This window comes from Lineus longissimus, chromosome 4, assembly GCF_910592395.1.
Source record: "Lineus longissimus chromosome 4, tnLinLong1.2, whole genome shotgun sequence".
Classification (NCBI taxonomy): domain Eukaryota; kingdom Metazoa; phylum Nemertea; class Pilidiophora; order Heteronemertea; family Lineidae; genus Lineus; species Lineus longissimus.
In genome coordinates this window covers 15,266,299-15,287,469 of record NC_088311.1, presented here as the reverse complement: position 1 = coordinate 15,287,469, position 21,171 = coordinate 15,266,299, and the positions used below count along the sequence as shown (strand labels likewise).

The window sequence follows — 21,171 nt, the reverse complement described above, 5'->3', positions numbered from 1 at the left end:
CAGTGAAGAATGGATATACGCACAACAACGGTAGATCGGCATGCTACTGGTAGGGGGATGAGCAGCCCTGAATACAACATGCAGACCTGCCTAGTTGTACTATATTGGCGTATTTTGTATGCTTTTTCACGCCATTTGTACACCTTATGATTTTAGGGACATTTGTATGCCATCGCAAGTGTAAAAAATACACTTTTTTTTAAAACTGCCTTTTTCATCTAACAAAACAGGTATCATTTATTTCACATTCCTACTTTTTGCACAAATTCTTTCCCTCACTCTCTCCCTAAGTCATGCAATTTTTATGGGAAAGGGGACTAGCTTTCTGTAAAATATGTAGATAAGATTCAAGTAAGGCAATTCCATTTATTGTTGATCAACATCCAAGTTAAAGTCAAAATTATTACAACATGCATACGTTTACAAATACAGGTAATAATATACAAATGGATACAGACACTTAAGTTCATTATTAAATCATGTTTACTTATGATTCAGACAAATTACCAGACAAACTAAGTCAACTCTGTCTATGAGTGAAATAAAGTACTGTTCACAAAGTATTCAACATATGGAATTATCAAGTACACAAATATTAGAACTAAGTTAAAACATACTAAACATGAAATAGAAAATATGATAAATGTGGCTCACCTGTAAAATATGTAGATAAGATTCATTTCAGGCAATTCCATTTATTGTTGATCAACATCCAAGTTAAAGTGCTTCAAATCTAAAGCATTTAACTTATATAGGATTCTGAGATTCATGTTGACCAATAAGAAATAGCATTTACCAACCTTGGAAACCTGAGCTACCGAGGTCAAGCCAATCAGAAAAGCCGTAACCTGTGACCATGAGAGATTGTGTCCAAGGAAGCCGTTGTTGTTTACCAAATATACATCCGGTATCTACATTACATTACATACCAGCAACAAGACAATAAGACACTAATGTTAATCTTGGCTCAGTGAGATTATCCTAGTAAAACAATAAACAAATCCACTAAGCTTGTGAAAGCAAGTATTGGTGAAAGGTCTTCCAGACATAGTGTCTCCAAATTGTAAGAACAATTATTGACAACAGTGACACTTTATACTGAAAGAAATTAGCAATCATTAACCATTGTGTTCAGCATCAAGCTACCAAGTTTTCTATTTGATATATGAAATAGTGACACGAAACATTATGAGAACTGATAACTTGCTAATTCATATTTTGATGAAAAGTACACCATAAAACAATATTTCCCAGAATGGGTTGGGTCAGGTCCCTCCTGCATGTAGAGCGGGCGTCAGTGTCAGAACCCGCTACGTGGTGAGATGATTAAAGCGATTGAACACGGCATTTCCGTGTCTTGCCGATAAAACCCAAACAATTCCCGAATCCACCATTTTGCTTTGCTTGCTGCAAACAAGTCGCGAAGGTATGGATTCTATTCCCAATTTTTATTCTTTTCAAAATCAACGGTATTTGCAAGACACCAAAAATGACATCTGTAGAATTATATATTACAAGTATACAGTGCTTGCTTTTTTTGTCAAGATAATACATAGTATTCACCATGGGAAGTCTGTGCGCGTATCTTATCGGCAGCTCTCCTGAGATCTGCCGTTTATTAGCGTCTATTTGTATCGTAATGAAGAATTAGGCAGGTATTTTGTGGGCAATTATTGCTTTGTGTTTTGATCAACGAACCGAAACCCATCCTGCAGTCACGTGACACTGTCTGGCAACTGTGATTGGTCAGCTGGGCGGGGGGGAGGGGGGCCCCTGGTTAGGTCTTGTCGAGGGAAATGCCCCTTGCACTAACCTGGTGATTCTACTTCAAAATGAAATGGTCCCTTTAAAAATTAAACGGCCAGGGGCCATTGTGCTCACCGCATAGATATTTGGTGCTTTGGAATTCATCCTGGTTTTAAGAAACATTGAACATGTATAGTATAAAGGTCAAACCAAAGTCGGTATGACATGTGATATATCGTTGCTTGGAGTACCATAAGAATATCATCAAAAACAAGTCACTAATAAACGAGATATTGCACTCTTTAGCTATTTTAGTTTTGGCCTCCTGGTGGCCAAGTTGAGAACCAGATCAGGTTGAAATTTGGTGTCCAAGGTAACATGATGTAGGGAGTCATGTATACCAAATTTCAAGTTAATAGCTTTAGTGGTTAAGAAACGTGCCATAGTAACACTCAAACGACCCATTTACGCCATTTGACCTCTATGACCTTGAAAAGCAAATCAAATCAAAAACTCATATGATATGTGATATATCCTCGCTAGGAGAACGTACCTTCAAAATGTTACAGTAAACGAATCACTAATAAGCGAGATATCACACTTTCTAGATTTTCACTTTTGGCCCCCTGGTGGCCAAGTCGAGAATCAAACCAGACTGAAATTCAGGGTCAGAGGTCACCTGACCTAGGGGGTCCTTTGTACAAAGTCTCAATTTCATGGCCTTAGGGGTTAAGAAACATGCCACAGTTACGCTCAAATGGCCAATTTATGCCATTTGACCTCTGTGACCTCGACAAGAATGTCAAATTAAAAACCCCTCTCATATGTAATGTATCCTTGTTCAGAGTATCTACCATAACATTTTTACCAAAAATGAATCAGTGATAAGCGAGATATGGCACTACTCAAAGTTTTGGTTTTGGCCCTCTGGTGGCCAAATTGAAAATCAAACCGGACCGAAAATCAGTGTCACAGGTCATCTGACCTAGGGGTTCACGTGTACCAAGTTTAAAGTTCAAAGCTTTAGTGGTTAAGAAACATGCCACAGTTACACACAAACGGCAAATTCACACCATTTGACCTCTGTGACCTTGAAAATTAGGTCAAATCAAAAACCCGTAGAATATGTGTTGTACCCTTGCTCCAAGTACCTACCTTAAAAATAAAACTGAAAACAAGTCATTATTAAGCGAGATATTGCACTTTTTATCTTTTTTAGTTTTGGCCCCCTGGTGGCCAAATCAAGAATCAGATCAGACCGAAATTCGGTGTCAGAGTTTATATGATGTAGGGAGTCATGTGAACCAAATTTCAAGTTCATAGCTTTATTGGTTAAGAAACGTGCCACAGTTACACGCAAACGGCAAATTTACGCCATTTGACCTCTGTGACCTTGAAAAGTAGGTTAAATCAAAAACTCGTATGATATGTGATATATCCTTGCTAGGAGTACCTACCATATAAATTCATCAAAAACAAATCACTAATAAGTGAGATATCACACTATTTATGTTTTCAGTTTTGGCCCCCTGGTGGCCAAGTCAAGAATCAAACCAACCGAAATTCAGTGTCAAAGGTCATCTGACCTAGGGGGTCATGCATAAATTTTTCAGTCCATAGCCCTAGCGGTTAGGAAACGTGCCACTGTTTTTGAAATAGGATACGACGGAAGGCGACGACGACGGACGCTGCAGTGTTTTAAAGACTCACCGTACCGGTGAGCCAAAAATCAATCTGCTCACAGTTTTTCATGCATTTTAGGCTTAATGGGGACCAAACAACGTGCCCAAGAAGAGATGGGGGTCACTGACAGTGATGATGATTTTTATAGTTATTCTGGCAGCGAAACAGACAACACCAGTGTGCCGAATGACAGCAACCAGGCTGAGAAAGCAGAACACTATAAACTGATTTATCTTCCAAAATACAGTAAAATACCAGGCATCAGTAGGGCTGCTTAGACGACAGGAAAAAGCCACATGCGATCCAATTGAAACTGAATGTGGTTTAAATTTTTCTCATCTAAATGCAAAATGATCTGGATCAATGTGGTCCCATCTGGATTTTAAAAAAAACATCGATCGAGGTAGTTCTAATCTAGACGCATCTGAATGCGTGTGGCTAAGAAACTTGCTATAGTTAGAGCCGGACGGCCAATTTACACCATTTGACTCAGTGACCGTGAAAAGTAGGTGAAATTAAAAATCTGTGTGACATATATTGTATGGTGGTTGAATGATCATATCAAAAACCCATATGCTATGTGATGTATCCTTGCTAGGAGAACCTACCATAAAAATGTTACTAAAAACCTGTCACTCAAAGAGACATTACACTTTTAGGTGTCAACTTCTGGCCCTCTGGCGGCCAAGTCAAGAATCAGATCGAACCAAATTCGATGTCAGAGGTTACATAACATAGGGAGTCACGTGAACCAAATTTCAAGTTCATGGGGTTAACCCTTTCGGACCTGAGCAACCGTGCCACGGTTGATCTTGAGCCCACCGCAATTACCCGAGCAACCGTGGGGCGGTTGATGCAGAAGATCGTTGATACCTAGCAAATTACGGTGCTGCCATCTTCGAACTGCCTATCAAACCAATGTCGACAATCAATGAAACCAGTCTCGCTGGTTTCGGGGATTCCACACCGATATATACGGCCGTAGTAGACATTTGTACTCCATGCATTGTAGAGTAGCAGCGCGGCGATATGGCGGCAAAACGGAAAGCACATTTGTCTACTGAAGATGTTCTTGCGGTGCTCGATGATGATAGCGAGTCTGATATAGACCTGGGGGGTGAAGATATGGAGCTGTCAGATGGGGAAACATTAATTCTGACTGGGAGTTCGACCACTCGGACCATGAATCATACAATCTTACATGTCGCAGTTGCGGGTGTGAAAAATTCAAAAACAGGGTGATCTTGAATTTTTTCACCTAAATATCAGGTAAAAACAATTTGTTTATCACAGTTTCAAAGTTCTAATAGTTATGATAAAGATATAATAACAAAAGAAGTGGTTTTTTACCTTTTATTTTGGCTGAAATATGAAATTATGTCGTTTTCGTCAGATTTTGACGTTTTCGCCCAAAAATGAGGAAAATGTCCCCAAAATCATAATTTCGAAGATAATTGAAAAAAAAATGTGTGAAAATGAAGTTGCCTCACCCCCCTACCTATTCCATGCAGTTTTTGTTCGTGGTTCTTGAAACTAAGAGAGCCAAGAATTTTCAAAGTAAAAAAAATCACTTGCTGACAGTTTTGAGAATATGCTAATGAGGTCACATGACCTCATTAGCATTAAAAAAATTTTTTTCCCCACCAAAATATTCTCCATTCAGTTGTCTATCCAACCCAAGCAGTCATTTTCTTCTATCTCTCTTATTTTCAACACACCAGGCCAGCAGAAAAAAGCTATAAAAATCCCCATTTTGGGCCTCGGTAGATGGGTGGGTTAGGTGCTGGGTCCGAAAGGGTTAAGGGGAGCTTCATAGCCGAGTGGTTAACACCGCTGTCTACCACGCCATAGGGCCTGGGTTCGATCCCAGGGAGAACCCGGGATTGTATTCCCAGATGAACCAGCGTGGTTTTAAGGAACTAAAGTTCCTGGCTCTTCACAACTCATACGTCATATGAAATACTAGAGGGTCTGTCGGATAAGGCTAAAAGCCGTGGTCCCTTTTTCCTGAGTGTCTATGCCAGGGCAAGTAAAAGATCCCGCATAGGTGGAGAGTAGCCTGTAGTAAGACTCCATACCTCCGGCAAAAATCGAAAATAGGGTTACGATGATGATGATGATGATGATGATGATGATGATGGCTTTTGCGGTTAAGAAATGTGCCATAGTTACGCTTAAGCGACCAATTTACACCATTCAGCCTCAGTGACCTTGAAAATTAGGTCATGTCAAAAACATGTACTATATGTGATGTATCCTTGCTAGAACCTGCCTTAAAAATGTTATCGTAAACGAGTCAATCATAAGAGAGATATCACACTTTTTAAGTTTCCACTTTTTGCCCCCTGCTGGCCAAGTCAAGAATCAGATCGGACCAAATTTCATAGTCAGAGGTCACCTGACCTTGGGAGTCCTGTGTTCCAAGTTTCAAGTTCACAGCTCTAACGGTTAAGAAACGTTCCACTGTTTTTGAAACAGAATACAGATGAGGGACGATGATGACGGACACAGCGTATTGTATAGACTCCCCTATGGTGAGCCAAAATGGTAATCCTAGCAAAAAGGGTTAATATTTTTAAACCATAAATCATACAGCTTTTGACATTGTAGTACAGTAAAGTAAACGCTTTGAACTTAGTGTTGATACCATTGTGATGTCCATGCAGTCACGCATGACTGAGTACCATGGTCTTTAAAATGACAGGCAGAAATGAACTTTTCCTACTAGGACAAAAGCTTAAGGACGACGATGGATCACGCTCACTTTTGAAAAGGACCCTTCCCCTAATCACCTGCAATATGCAATATGTTCTCTGAATCAATGGAAACCAAATTTAAAATGGCTGCTATACCGTGTTGAATATAGGATTGAACAACTTTCTTCTCAAAAGAAACTTTTCTCTAATCCCTTTGAACAACAACAATGATAACAAAGCATGGAGTTTAACCTCGTCACCATTTTAAGTAGGTCATATGATTTTTCTTGAATGATGTGTTGTTGTCTCATCAAAAAATATGCAGTCACAAGTTTCATTGTCATGTCTATCGGCATTCATGGAACAGTTGCAAAGTAAGTTGCTTCCATGGAACAGTTATAAAGTAAGGTTACCTTAAGCCGAAAAAGTTGATGAAAGAGAGCCCTCGAAGAAACTGATTACGGACCCAGTCGCAGAGAAATTGCTAAAAGACTATCGCTACAAATTGGACATATATAAACGACCCCAAAATTATGCTGGATCGAAAGACACACTACGTAGAATCATTCAACAACGCCCTCCTCCAATTTCACGACAAAAGGTTTGTCTTTGGAGAGAGGTCCTACAAACTGAGGACAAATCTGGCTTTGATCGACTGGAACGCGAATGTTAACCGTGACCACACCTCCGTCAAATTTGTTTTGGATGCCAAGGCACCAGGGCGACAAGTGGGGAAGCCAGTGCTGGTGAAAAAAACTTATGACTACCGTGATGAGATTCTGGATAGGTGGATGCACACATCCATGCACCCCCCCACGCTTGGACTGTCCCATTCATAGTGAATTTGGCGGGCCCGTTCCAGGTTCAAGTCAGTAGATTGTAGATCACACCATGGCAGAAGAATTGAAGGTTGTTTCCCTTGCACTTACTACTGAACAAAGGGAAGCTATACATGCTTTTTTAAATTTCTATAATTGGGACAATGTTGAATTAGACCATCCTCCAAATGAGAATGCGTGACCTTGAAAAAGTATTAGGCCCTTGGCCTTGGTATCTGAGCCATCAGCAACACCGGCAAGCTGATAAAAAGTGTCCCCGTGTCTCCATTAGCTTTGTCACGCTGGCAAAAGGCTCTTGGAGTCACTTCGTGTCAGGATGGGGGAGAATCCAGCAGCTCTATTATTCAAGATGATTTCGTTATTAAAAGAAGCAAAGTTCAGGAAATTGTTATTTCTATCACAAATATAAAATTGCCTATTAGTAGGGAAAAGTCCATGCAGTTAGGTAAGTGAGATTTTGGCTATCTTTGGGGATATCTTGTTGCCATTCTGATGCCATTCTTTGTTCTGCGGTCTGCCCCACCCCATAGTGCATAGGTATTGTGTGCCTATTTAAGCTAGTGTTATTTTGTTGGACTTTTGTGTCTTGGTATCAAAATGTGAACCATGGTAACGCTTCCAGTGTTCCATGTATTGTGTTCAAGGCAGTGCGCCACCCAAGCTCTTTTCCAAGTATATTTAGGGTTTTAAGAACCAATGGTTTAGGCCTACTGTAAAGCCAGTCAGGTGCTTTCATTTTGTTTTAAACCATTGAGTAAATTGGTTAAGATATATATGTAGGTAAACAAATTAGGAAGATTTGTTAATGGAATATTGATAATAATGCAAGGTCATCTTGTTTATTAGTCAATTCGTATTTTTGAGGTTAGTTCAGAACCTGATCAGTTCTGGGCGTCTGCCATGTCGTTGGGGGCGTGTAACATGACGTCATCACTTTGAACATCCCATGTCTGTGATGGGCGTGCGTAATCATGTTGGGGCTTCGGGTGGGTGATATGTTATTAAGAGGAGAGTTAGAAATTATTGCCAGCTATTCACATTACTAGACATGATATATTGAAATTGGTGCATTTGTTTATGAGCCTTGTTGTTTAATTGCAGGTTGCTAGGACAGCTGATATGAGATGTTTCTCAGCCCTTTTTCTGGCCCTTTTGTACCACCTTTGTACGAACAGTAGATATAGCATTATATTAAATCTCGGAGTTATATACGAGGATACAAAACGTTGTCCCTTTATTTGGCCGATGAAATTGGGAGAGTCTGAGGTGCCAACCGGGCACGATCACACAAGCACTACAGGATGATATACAGAATAAGGGGAATATTCAAGGAGGAAATGATGAGCTGGAACCTTTGCCTGTGCCTGGTGGTGTAGTTGATCCACCCCCACCACAACCACAGGAGGAGGACCATGAACTATTCAAACCAGTTATTGCTCCTGTGCCAGGGGCAGATATGTGCCAACATTGCAATTCTTCTCCATGTGTGACTACTCATCCACAAAGATGGCTGGGAAATGGACAAGCACCCAGAAATGGAAATAATGTGATCAGGAAACAACTTTACAAAATTTTTTGGAAAATGATGGAGGACCGGGGATCCTGGAACCATCCTCTCTTTATTGGCAAAAAACAGCAGATGCAACAGCAGTATATGGCAGATGACTCATCAATAGTTTGGACATGTCGTGAAGTGATGCCAGATTGTGTTTTAGAGACTGTGAGAAATCTTTATCCAAATCCGCCAGGGATTCCATACATGGGCCATAAGTGGCAATAGGTTTCAGCAGCACTGATAGATAGACTACATTATTTTTTTGAGAAGGTGTTTTGGACGATTTCGAAATTTACAGTGCACTTTGACAAATTTGTGACAGTTGTAATTTTCGAGGATTCTAGGATTTTGCTCCTTGTTTCCATCATAGATACCATAGATATCTATCATAATACTTATGCGGATTAGCAAAAATATATGCTTTAGAATTATAGAATTGTGTAGACTACCCTATCATAGACATGGATACATCTAAACAAAACAATATTCAGTAGGATTGTGACATCACATAGTTATAGACTTGGATTATTAGTATCATATACATTATTCAGTAGGATTAGAATATATATTATTCAGTAGGATAAGGATATATACTTATGGACTAAAGGATACAGAAAACAGACCAAAATCACTTTGGTAGGAAACTCTTTATTATGCATGATCTCTAGCATATCTAGTTCTTTCCTGCATGCTCATTCATGATTATAAGCCATGTGCTCAATGTTTGTAAATAATGCATCACCAGGGCTATAACCAATCAGATTCAAGCTGGTAAATTCAACTTCAAGGCTTTTCAACAGTGCTGTGTAAAAAAGTTCCATAATCTCATAACATAGACAATTTCTCAGGTTGATTTTAATACATCATGTTCCTATGTTATTCATAAGTGTCTGATATCAAATTCATTCAAATGTGTTTAATAGTGACAAATAATTTTTTAAAAACATTGTGAAAAGCCCAGGAGCTCTCTTCATGATAGTAACAGGCAGACATTTGCATGCTATCATCCCCTCCCACACTATTTAAACCCCAGGTGCCCCTTTAAGGTATCAACTGCAGTGACGATTCTGGCACATAGGTCATTGATATCTTGTGAGGCGACTTGTCAACTTGGTTCTCAAGATGTCCCCACCAAAAAAATCACAGGGGGTGAGGTCAGGGGACCTCGCTGATCACATCAAATGCATCTGCTACTTACTCCCAGTCCTCAACCACTCTTTTACCTCAAACACACGCTGCTTAGTTGTAAGTTTCATCTGAGAAAGTGAGCAACCTTTCCAACTTTTAAGGAGTGGGCAATGGAAGCACATGCAAAGGATGGCATAATTTGGAGGCCCAACAAAAGCCCTGCACTGGGCAGACAAGGTTTATTACCAAAACGTCTATCTGGTGCAAGACCAGTTCTGCCTTGGTTGATTGAACTGTTTCGTGTTCAGTCATCTGTGACAGTAAATTGGATTTCTTGGTGTCATAAGGAAGAGGACATCATTGGGTAATAAATGGTGGTTGCCAATTTCCAAAATATGTATCCATGTCCAGGAAATTAACAAATTGATCTTGGTTTCCTTTTTTTGAAACACCCTGTAGTGAAGCATGCTTTTTCAGTTTCAAAATGACACTGCTTTTTTCAAGTCTAATAACAAACCATGCATCTACTCAATTTCATTCTTCATTTCGAAAAATGTTAACTTTGCCTCATTTCGTCGAAGATTCTTGATTGCATATGTGTTTCCCCTTGGCACAAAGAATGAGCTACCAGCATCTAGCAGCGATGTTGTCTGGTGAATTGTCACAGCGACTTTACCCTTCACTATGTAAAACACCTGAAAAAAGAAATGAAATTAAAGCTATAGTCAATCATAAAAAAATTCTGGTTATGAAATGAACAAATTTTATCAAATATACTTTTTCTTACAAACCTACCTACTTTGAAAATTCAGGGTCAGGTTATGAAAAACTAACAACGAATTAAAGTTGGGCCAGTAGGCATAGGTGCAGGGTCAATTCTATGCAGCAGTTGAATAGGCATAAAATAATAATAATTATGAGACTTAAATAGCGCTAAATCCAACTGGTTTCAGTTGCTCAAAGTGCTTCACACTTTTACCCCAAGCTATTGCCCTGTGCATTCATGATTCAAGCTCCATTCTCTGGGCTTTTACAGGTAAAAAGGAAAACAGCTTAAAACTTTATAACAGGTACGTCGCCTTCAATAAAAATTACCAAACATACGATGTGGTAAAGAAGCGTGCCATTGTTTCTGAAACCGGATATAAATGGTGGACACTGTGGTATAAGTTATACCCACGTGTTGAGAAGCAGGGTGAAGACAAGACGTTTAGGTCATTATCTTATAACCAGGTGACAGCACCATACGGTGTCTGGGTATTATTACGGTGTCAACTTCTGTTTGAGGGTTTAATTTTATTGGTAAAAATACCTAACTACTTGTACATGTTTTTAGGGGAATTTTGAGTTGCTAAGAATTGTTAATTTCTGTTGAGATGATTTTGTGAATTTGCTGCGGTCCTCGCTCGAGACGACGGCGCGACGATCTTGAAGACCTCAAAATATTAAAGACGAAATCTGACTCGATTTATGAACTTTCCCGTCCTTTCTTAACAACAAAAGTGGTAGCAGAGCGAAGTTATGAACATCAACGATCTATGGAGAAAAAGAAATTAAGAAAGAACATTTAGAAACCCCTAAAATAGCGCCCCAAAAACGCAAGATAAAAATCGTCCCGAGCCACGCCTGCCATTGTATTGCCGTGCCGCTGGCACGCACGAAAGTAGGAGATCACGTGACCCCGCCATGTGCGATCAAGAAGAAGAAACCCAGCCAGGAGCCGTCGGGCCTGTCATTGGCGAGACACCAAGGGGTGAGGAACAAGAGTCGGCGCAGCCAAGGAAGGAAGATACTGTGGAGAAAAGGTCAGAACCGTCCAGATTGACTGTCGAAAATGTCATAAGCCATAATACTGATTTTGAAGTGGAGGATTTGTCTCTAATGCCTAGTTTCCTTTGGAAAATTCCTGAAGGGTGATAAGGATAATCAGGTGCTTGGAGTTTTTACAGTTACAAGGGGCCGGATAAATGGCCTGAAATCTGCAGTAGGGCGAGCGCTGTCAAAACTGAGTTCAGCCATAGGACAGGAGAGATCGGAAGACGAGTTGGCGGCATTAGAAGAGGATGTTAGGAAAAAGATGGCGAGGGTCATTGAAGCCATTGAAGAATTTGGTAGGCAAAACAATCTACGAGAAAAGATGATCGATGAGATTCTCAAGTATGAGGAGAAGATAGACGATGAAATAAATAGGCTGAGGCAGCTGAAGGAGACGTCTGTGATGGGAAGTAGCAGTCATCGGAGCAAGAAGTCATCAAAGTTACCACGTCCCAGTGTAATGAAGACCCCATTTAAAGAATATCAGGAGCTCGTAGGACACCAGATGGTGGATGCTAAGGAACCGGATATGAATATCTCGAGAGAAAGGGATATTTTAAGTTATGAGAAGGATGATAATCTTCAACTGAGACAACAGAGTACAAGTGATGATGACTACAACAGATGGTGCCAGATGTCTCGCAGACCAGCAGATGAATATAGGATCAAAGATAATCATCACCAGGGAGAAAGGGATACTCTAAGGGTGAAGGATGATAATCTTCAACTGAGACAACAGGGTACAAGTGATGACGACTAAAACAGATGGAGCCAGATGTCTCATCGACCAGTCGATGAAGATAGGATCCAAGATAATCATCACCAGGCCAAACTGATAACTCCAGCAAGCCACGATCAGAGACCCTTCACTGCAATTAGATGGGATGAACCGCTGATGCCAGCCTTCCAGATGTCTCGCGGACACACAGAAGAAGATATCAGCCATGATGAACCCAGACAGATACGACAGATAACTCCAACCGGTCAAGACTCTGATCAGAGACCCTACACTAGGAGAAGATGTGATGATCCGCCATCGCAATATGTCGGGGAGACCCACTGGAGAAATGCTTCAGGAAATACATATCGAGTGGAACCGGTTTCTACAACATCTGCAGATGGTGGACCTTGGAGCCAGTATACCATGGTAGAACAGCCTTACAATCACAGACCCCCTCAGCAGTATAATAGACCACAAGGCTTGCCGAAAATACAGCTGGATAAATTTGGAGGAGATATGACTGAATACCGGGCATGGAGAGCCGCCTTTAATACAGCAATCGACCGTACCACAATGGCAGACGAAGAAAAGATGCTGCGACTAAGAAGTGTCTTGACGGGGAAACCGAAAACCTTGATAAATGACTTACAAGCCTACACTTCAGCACAGTATAAAGAGGCACTAAAGAGATTGGAACGGGAATATGGAGGAGATAAAAGAGAAGGATCCCGTCTCTTAGAAAAACTGTTCAAGTTCCCAGTTATCAAGGACGATGAAAAAGAAAAAGTCAAGAAGTTAAAGGAGTTACTGAATAGCATCAACACAGCAATATCTTTCATGGAAACAGTTGGGAGGCAGGGAGAACTAGGCGATGGGATGATGTTTACAATCGTGAAAAGTAAAATACCAGAAACAGAACTTTTCCTGTTCGCACAATGGCAACATCAAGGCAAAAAAGAAGACAGTCTCTTTACTATCCAGACATGGCTTGAGGAATTGGTTGATATGAAAACGAGAGTCAAGGAAGCAGTTGTTGGAGTGGAACAACAGAAGAAAACTTGGGAAAGGACAGACAACGAAGTGAAACCTTGGAAGAAGAACAGAACATTTGCTGTTGTAGAAAGTCGATGTCCAGTTTGCAGCGAGAGTCATGACGTCGAATCCTGTCCGAAGTTTAAAGTGCTATCGCTGAGTAACCGTTGGAGGACAGTAAAGCAACGCGGCTTATGCAAGGTTTGCCTTGCCCACGGACACATGGCTGTGGACTGCATCAAGGGGACTTCAAAAGATGGCGAGAGAAAGCCTAATCATAGACTTCTACAGCGCGACTTCCAGAATGCCAGCAAGGGAGGCAAGGCGCCCATGTCAACACCAGCAAAGAGCTCGTTTACCGCCAAGAAACCCAAGAAGCATGAAGATAAAGCTCCAAAACAGGATAGCAAAGACAACCAAGGTTCTCAGTTTGCCAGCATGGGCGGCAATATCTCTCTAAGAACGGTGCCTGTCATGCTGAAGTACAAGGATCGCATTATACATACCAATGCAATGCTAGACGATGGTTCCTCTGAAAGTTACCTCCTTGAGAATATAGCGCACCAGTTGAAGCTCCCTGTATTGGAAACAGCCAAGAAAGTATCCATTGTATTTGGAGCCAAGGTCGAAGAGTACCATACCATGAGAGTTGAAGGGTTGACCATCCAGGGTGTGGAGCAAGAAGAAAACTTCCAAATATCAAGCATTTGGACCCATCCCGTATTAGTTGGAGAGCCAGCAGTAGTGAACTGGGATAAAGCAGCAGATAATTGGAAGCACCTTACAGGTGTACCCTTTCCTGTGAAGCCAAAAGGAAAAAAGATTGGTATCCTGGTAGGAAACAGACATGCCTACTTTCACCGGTCTTTGAGGGAAATTGCGGCCGAAGAGAAAACCGGACCTATTGCACGTCTGACCCCTCTTGGATGGACCTGTATTGGACCAGTGAGCAAAGAAGAATCAGAAGAATGGGACAGTTCTACTACTCAGTATACTTACCACGCGACCATGGATGATCCTATCACGGAAGTGAAGACAATGGTGAAACAACTTTGGGAGTTGGATGCGATTGGTCTTGGGAGAGCTGAACATGGTCCAAAGGAGAACAACATGACGCCAGAAGAGAGACGAGCCCAGGAAACAGTCTTGAACTCAATGAAAATGGTGGGAGGCCGTTATGAAGTGGTGACACCGTGGAGATATGGTCAACCTAAGCTGCCACACAACTTACGAGCTGTGTCAAAACGCCAAGACAAGATGGAAATGAACCTACAGAAGAAAGATCCAAAGTTTTATGCCAAGTGTAAGGAAGTCATAGAACAGCAAGTCAGAAAGGGTTACTTACTACCCATAGGACCTGTAGCAGAGGCCAAAGATGAAGGATTCCACATCCCAGTTTTTCCTGTGAGAGATGACTCAAGAGCAACCACGAAAGTCCGAATGGTCCTCGACTGTGCTGCCAAATTTGATGGGACAAGCTTGAATAGCAACATTTTACCGGGACCTAAACTGCTCAATGATCTGGTGGAAGTACTCCTGAGATTTAGGCAATACCCTGTAGCTATTGTGGGAGATGTCTCTGAGATGTTTCTCCAAATTGGCCTTGACCCTGATAGCAGGCGATTTTATCGGATAGTTTGGGAACAGCAAGTTTTAGAGTATCAGAGGACAATCTTCGGAGAAACATCATCACCATTTAAAGCCAACCTGGTTATAAGAGAGCACAGTCGTAAACTGAAGAATTAATATCCAGAGGCAGCTGACACAGTGGAGAATGCTTTGTATGTCGACGATGCCATTGATAGCCGATGTTCTACAGGAGAAGCAAAGAAAACCAGATCTGAGATGACAGAGATGTTGGACCGAGGAGGAATGAAGATGAGAAAATGGCTGTCAAATGATCCTGAGGTACTAGAGGACGTCCCACAAAGTGATAAAGCCACATTCTTGGATATAAATGGAAAGGAAACTTTGCCATGTCAGAAAGCCTTGGGTATACTGTGGTTAGCCGAAGAAGATGTCATCACTGTGAAGCCACGATTGAGGGAAGGAGAGTATCCAGCCACGAGGAGGGGTATGCTGAGATGCATAGCAGCCTTGTTTGATCCACTGGGATTGGTTGATCCGTTCAGAATTAGAGTCTGGATCCTCTTTCAAAGGACATGGATCCAAAAGGAAGATTGGGACAGCCCCCTGGAAGAAGACTTAGCCCTGGAGTGGTCGTTGTGGAAGAAAGAGTTGCCACATTTGGATAACATCCGAGTGAGCAGACATCTTGGTATGAACACAAGTTATCAAACTGAACTTCATGTGTTCAGCGATGCCTCAAAGGATGCCTTTTCTGCTGTCGTGTATGCCAGGACCCTGATGACGGACGGGAGGATACTGGTGAGACTGGTGATTGCCAAGACGAGACTGTCGCCACTGAAAGCCTTGTATAGTGGCAGCCAAAAGGACAAGTTGAGTTCATTGATGTCCCCAATTTAATTGACTTTCTCTGCCTTTCAAGACTCTCTTTTACACTCAATTCATCACAGGAGGTCTATCAAACCGTCCTGGTGGTATGTAGATTCTCGAAAGTGGATTCTGGCTACTTGAACTTGATTTTTTGTGGAGTTAAACGTTGACTTTGGTCATACATGTGAGTTTTGATTGGTTAGGGGTCGTCTCAGAAGTAATGGATAAGCTAGGCAGCGACGATTTGGATACTCAGACCCCGAAAGGTAAAGGGATAACAAGGAAGTTTGCTGACCTGTCCCCGGACCCGGAGGTGGAATCCCCGGAACACAAACGTGGTTATGATCTAAAAGCCGAGCTTACTCGTCTTCTCTCCGAGAAACTTGATGAACTCAAGGCTGATCTAAGAGCCGACTACAGCGAGCTACGTAAGGAGATACTCGAGCTAAGGACCGATATCGGTAAGAAGGATCAGTTAATCATTACTCTTGAGGGGAACCTCGAAGTCATGTCGTCCAGACTCGAGGATGCCCACCGTGATACAGCTATGATGGGCGATAAGGTCGAGGAACTAAGGCAAGCTGTCGATGAGTTGGAGCAGTATTCTCGTAGGGCCTCGTTGCGTCTGTCGGGGCTTGCACTTCGTGGAGTTGAGGACTACAAGGCTTTGGTTCTTGCAGTAGCTAACGACATGGGATGTACCCTATCCCCGCTTGAGATAGATCGTGCGCATCCGGTTGGCCCAGTAGGTAAGCAGCAGCTCATGGTCAAATTCGGCAGCTACACCTCCAGGGCGAAGTTCTTCGAAAGTAAACGAAAGCTAAAGGGGAAGCGCCCTAATGTGTTCATAAATGAGGACTTAACAGTCAGACGATATAAATTGCTCCTCCGCCTACTGACTTTGAAGAGGGAGAAGGTTGTCGACAACGCATGGTCGAAGGATGGTCGCTTGTTTGCCTGGTGCAAGAGCAAGAAGCACCTGGTTAAAAATGACTTTGACTTTGAGCGCCTGGTTGTTTTTGCGAGCTAGATGTGATCGTCAACGGAGGTTCAGTTATAGTCTTATGAGTTTCAGCCAACACCGGACATTTATTGCTCTATGACATCTGCTAGCTGCAGGTGACTGTTGACTTTTCTGACATTTTGAGCATAGTTATTCATGGTCAGTCATTGCGTTACCTGTTATATGGTCCCTCTAAAGTGCTTCACATGTCTAACATTGTGCCAGTAATCTCAGCCAACAGTTTTGACATGGGTGTGTAGGTAACTTGCAGATTAGTCGCGCATGTGGTTGTGAGTTCAATTTTCCAACCAAACCTGTTACTCAGGCTGAGATCAAATGTTATGCGATATGATTGTACACAACTTGTTGAGCCACATTAGTACTGATGACTGTATCAATATCTTGTTTTCGGTTGTTAATAGGTTTAAAAAATAACAACCTACTATAAGCGTTTCAAGTAAATGTGTTCATTACACTCCAACAACATAATTATTTTCATTTGTGGCAAGCCAATCCACTTAATCCTGTATCTACTGTGGTACTTGTACTAATTTCAATTCCTCCTAAAATGTTCACCTTATTCTTCATTATGTACTTGTTTTACTGTATGTTTCTAGCTTGGCAGCTTCCCAGGATCCTATTGTTGTATTCTATTGTACTTAATGGCGATTGAGTTAGCCCTTTGGAGGGCGAGAGTTGGTGAGTTTAACGGTGGAACTACATTCCGCTTAGGGGCGGTGTGTCATCTTTTATGCATAAGGTTAATGTGCCATTACTATTAATCCAAAGAGATGCCTTTCTTGGTGGCACTGCTCTTCTACTCTGTATGCTTTTTATGTTAATTAACCAAAAACTTGGTTTGGTCCTTATCTACTGTTGCCTCTTCTCAGTGATAAGACTTGTACTTCTCGTGGTGCCGTTTGGTGTATTTCTGATTGTCAAAAACTTATTGTCGCATCCTTTAGCTCCACGTGGTATTGTCTACTATGCTTCAACAGTTTTCATCTTATTGTTATTGGTTCCTGGGCTGTGGGATTTGACCATTTTTATAGTTAATCCTGACTTTACGAGTAAACTTATTCTCCTGGCTGGTGATGTTGAATGTAATCCAGGGCCTAATATTAATGCTTTTAATGTATTGTTCACAAACATAAACAGTCTCTCCGCTGAAAAAGGTCAGCGACTCAATGCTCTAAGCATGCGTCTAAAAACGGACAATATTCACATTGCTTGCCTAAGTGAAACGGGGTGTAATTTGAACCCAAGTGATTGTACAATTAGTGGATACCACAACATTGACCAGTCTGTTTACAAGGCAAGTGCCCGTGGTCTAATGGTCTATGTTCATGATTTTCTTGTTGTCGATAGGCGATTTGACCTGGAGACACATGAAGGTTGTATGTGGTTGGATGTAAAGATAGGGCGGCGAACACTTCTCTTAGGGGTGTTTTATCGTTCACCTTCGCAGGATAAAGCGACAAGGGACGCTTACTTTGCTGAGTTTGACAGGAGTTGTACCCTGGCTTCTAAATCAAAAGTAGATGTTACATTAATTGGAGGTGACTTTAATGCTAGGAATAAACTATGGTGGGACGGGGATGTTAATACGTGTGAAGGCTCTCAGTTGTTTGATTTATCTGTTAAACATCAACTGTCCCAGTTTATTCATGAACCTACCAGGATCACCGACAGTTCCAAATCTTGTATTGATCTGGTTTTCAGTAATGCTCCTGGGTATGTGCTGGACGCAACGGTTGAAGCCCCAATTGCCATGTCAGATCATAGTTCTACTATTGTTTCCTTGGACTTCTCTAAACCAGTGACTGACACTCCTACAACCAAAACAATCTGGAGCTATTCGAGGGTACACATTGATGCCCTAAATGCTGCTGTCGCTGACAATGATTGGGAAAGAGTGTTTATTGTCAACGATGTAAATGACATCACTTCCTCTTTTGTTGAGGCGTTATCCAGTATATTCAATGAGCAGATACCGCATCATGACAAAGTTATCAGAGCTAAGGACATGCCGTGGTTCTCCAGTAGGATTAAGAAAGCTGTAAATAAACGGGACAAAATGTATAGGAAACTTGTAAGGAACAATAGTATTGGCAATTTTGCTCGATACAAAGATTGTGCCAAGTGTGTGTCTGACCTAGTTACTTCAGCTAAGAAGACATTTCATGAAAATGTATGTAAGTCTCTTGATACCAGTTCGTCCAGCAGCAAAAACTATTGGCATATTATTAAGCAACTGCTCGGTAAAAAGTTTGCCTCTGGTATCCCATGTATTGTTCACAATGATAATATGTATGTTTCCCAGCAGGAAAAGTGCCAGCTATTCTTGGAACAGTTTATGGTCAAATTTCATCATGACCACAATGAGGTCTTGTCCCCTGTTTTCCCTGCAAGGACAATGGCATCAATTAGTGACCTGAGGACCACTGAACTCGAGGTCAGAAAACTTCTATTGGACTTGGACGTCTCAAAACAAGGCGGCGTCGATGGTGTAACAAATAAAATGCTCAAACTTGTAGCTTCTTCTCTTGCAAAACCACTGTCTGAGTTATTTAATGTCCTCCTACAGCATGGCAGTTTTCCTGATTGTTGGAAATTAGGCATCATAGTGCCGATCTATAAGAATAAAGGGAGTAAGTCATGTCCTTCTAATTACCGTCCTGTTACCCTGCTAAACTCCATGTCTAAGTTGTTTGAAAAGGTTGTGTACTCATCTATGTATGATCATTTGCAGCTCAATGAGCTTTTATTCAAACGTCAATCTGGCTTTCTTCCTGGTCATAGTACTGATAAGCAGCTTCTAAGTATTGTAAATATGATTCTTTCAAATTCTGAAAATGGTATGGAAACTAGAGGGGTTTTTCTTGATATTGCGGGGGCCTTTGATGCTGTTCCGCATTTTCTTCTCCTTCAAAAGCTTAAGGCCTATGGTATAAGGGGAAAACTTCTTGAACTGCTCAGGTCGTACCTTTCAAACCGCAAGGTTAAGGTAAAGATCGAAAGTTCTTCTTCGGATCTGAGCCCGATCTGAGACAGGTTATATAAATAGTGGTGTTCCACAGGGTTCTATACTTGGCCCGCTCCTCTTCTTATTGTATATTAATGATCTAAGTGATGTTGTTAAAAATTGTATCTTGTATCTTTATGCTGATGACAGTTCTTTATTTCTCCCGGCCTTGCCGAATTCCATTGACGAAACCCATACTCTTATTCAAAATGACCTTCACAATTTGTCAGTTTGGTCGGATGTGTGGAAACTTGATTTTAAAGCGTCAAAAAGCAAAGAGGTCATATTTCACTCTCCTCGTAAAACTATCAATAACCATCCACCTCTGTCTTTGGGTACGGGAGTTATTCCAAGGGGCGCATTCCATAAGCACCTTGGTGTTACACTTGATGAGTGTTTGACTTTTAGCATGCATATCAACAATATTGTAGTAAAATGTAACAACATGTTAAATCCACTGAATGCTTTGAAGTTTACGGTTCAATCAAGGCATCTTGAACGCATGTATCTATCATTTATATTACCTCATCTTGAATATGGATCTATTATATTTGACTTTACCAATCAGGGTCTACTTTCTCAATTAGATAAAATCCATTATAGGGGTGCCATTATAGTCAGTGGTTGTATTCATGGGACTAACACCCAAAAGGTTTTAAAATGTTTGGATTGGATGTCACTTTCTGCTCGGCGTAGGGAAAAAAGATTGGTGCTTATGTATGAGGTACAACACAATTTGGTACCATGTTATGTCAATGAAATCTTTGACATTTATCGTAATCGGGCGCCTCCTGGCCGTTTAAGGACTCAGCGAGACTATGTACTTCCCCCAAGATCATCTGCAAGATTTAGCAAGTCAACTGTGCCATGTGTAATTAGAGATTGGGAGTCTGTGCCTGTCAATATAAAAAACTGCTTCTCAAGAAACTCATTTAAATACAATATCCAAATTTTTCTGAGAGGTAAACATAACCTTCTTACTTCTACAAAATTGGCTCTTACTCGTAAAAATGAACTTTCACTCAATAGGACAAGGTGTGACTTAGTTTTTCGGTGTCACTTTTATTCCCACAATTTTACCAACGTTTTAAGTCCATCTTGTGATTGCGGTGCTCACTCCCAATCTACTAAACACCTTCTCTTTAATTGCCCTTTATTAAATGATTTACGTAACGATTTCTTGAATGATCCTGGTTTGCTGCCACACCTTACTTCTGTTAGGTTTTTCAATCTTCGTGTTGATGAGAGGCTCCATTTTCTTCTTAATGGTCAATTTTCATTGGACCTTACTTCAAACAGGCTTGTTGTAGAAAAAACAGCCACTTTTCTCAGTAATATTATCGCCTTTTCTGGTAACTAGTGCCAGATCAATTGAACCCCTCATCAATCACTACCTTTGTACAAACTATAACTATTTGTGTTACTTTACCTTTACTTGCATCCCTTTCTTTCCATTCAAAGTACCTTATCT

At 41.2% G+C, this 21,171-nt stretch overlaps 1 protein-coding gene across 3 annotated transcripts in view; it reads right to left on the bottom strand.

Moving 5' to 3' along the window:
• Positions 1 to 7,691: 7,691 nt before the first annotated feature.
• The window catches only part of LOC135485978 (uncharacterized), a 128,584-nt gene continuing 115,104 nt past the window's right edge, over positions 7,692 to 21,171 (bottom strand). For 2 of the 3 annotated variants that reach the window (XM_064768416.1, XM_064768418.1), the window contains one exon: positions 7,692 to 10,342. In XM_064768416.1, the coding sequence (XP_064624486.1) occupies positions 10,172 to 10,342 (171 nt within the window). In that variant the 3' untranslated portion in view covers positions 7,692 to 10,171. Of the gene's footprint in view, positions 10,343 to 18,382; positions 18,508 to 21,171 lie in introns of those variants that run through there. The other variant, XM_064768417.1, reaches the window with a different exon arrangement.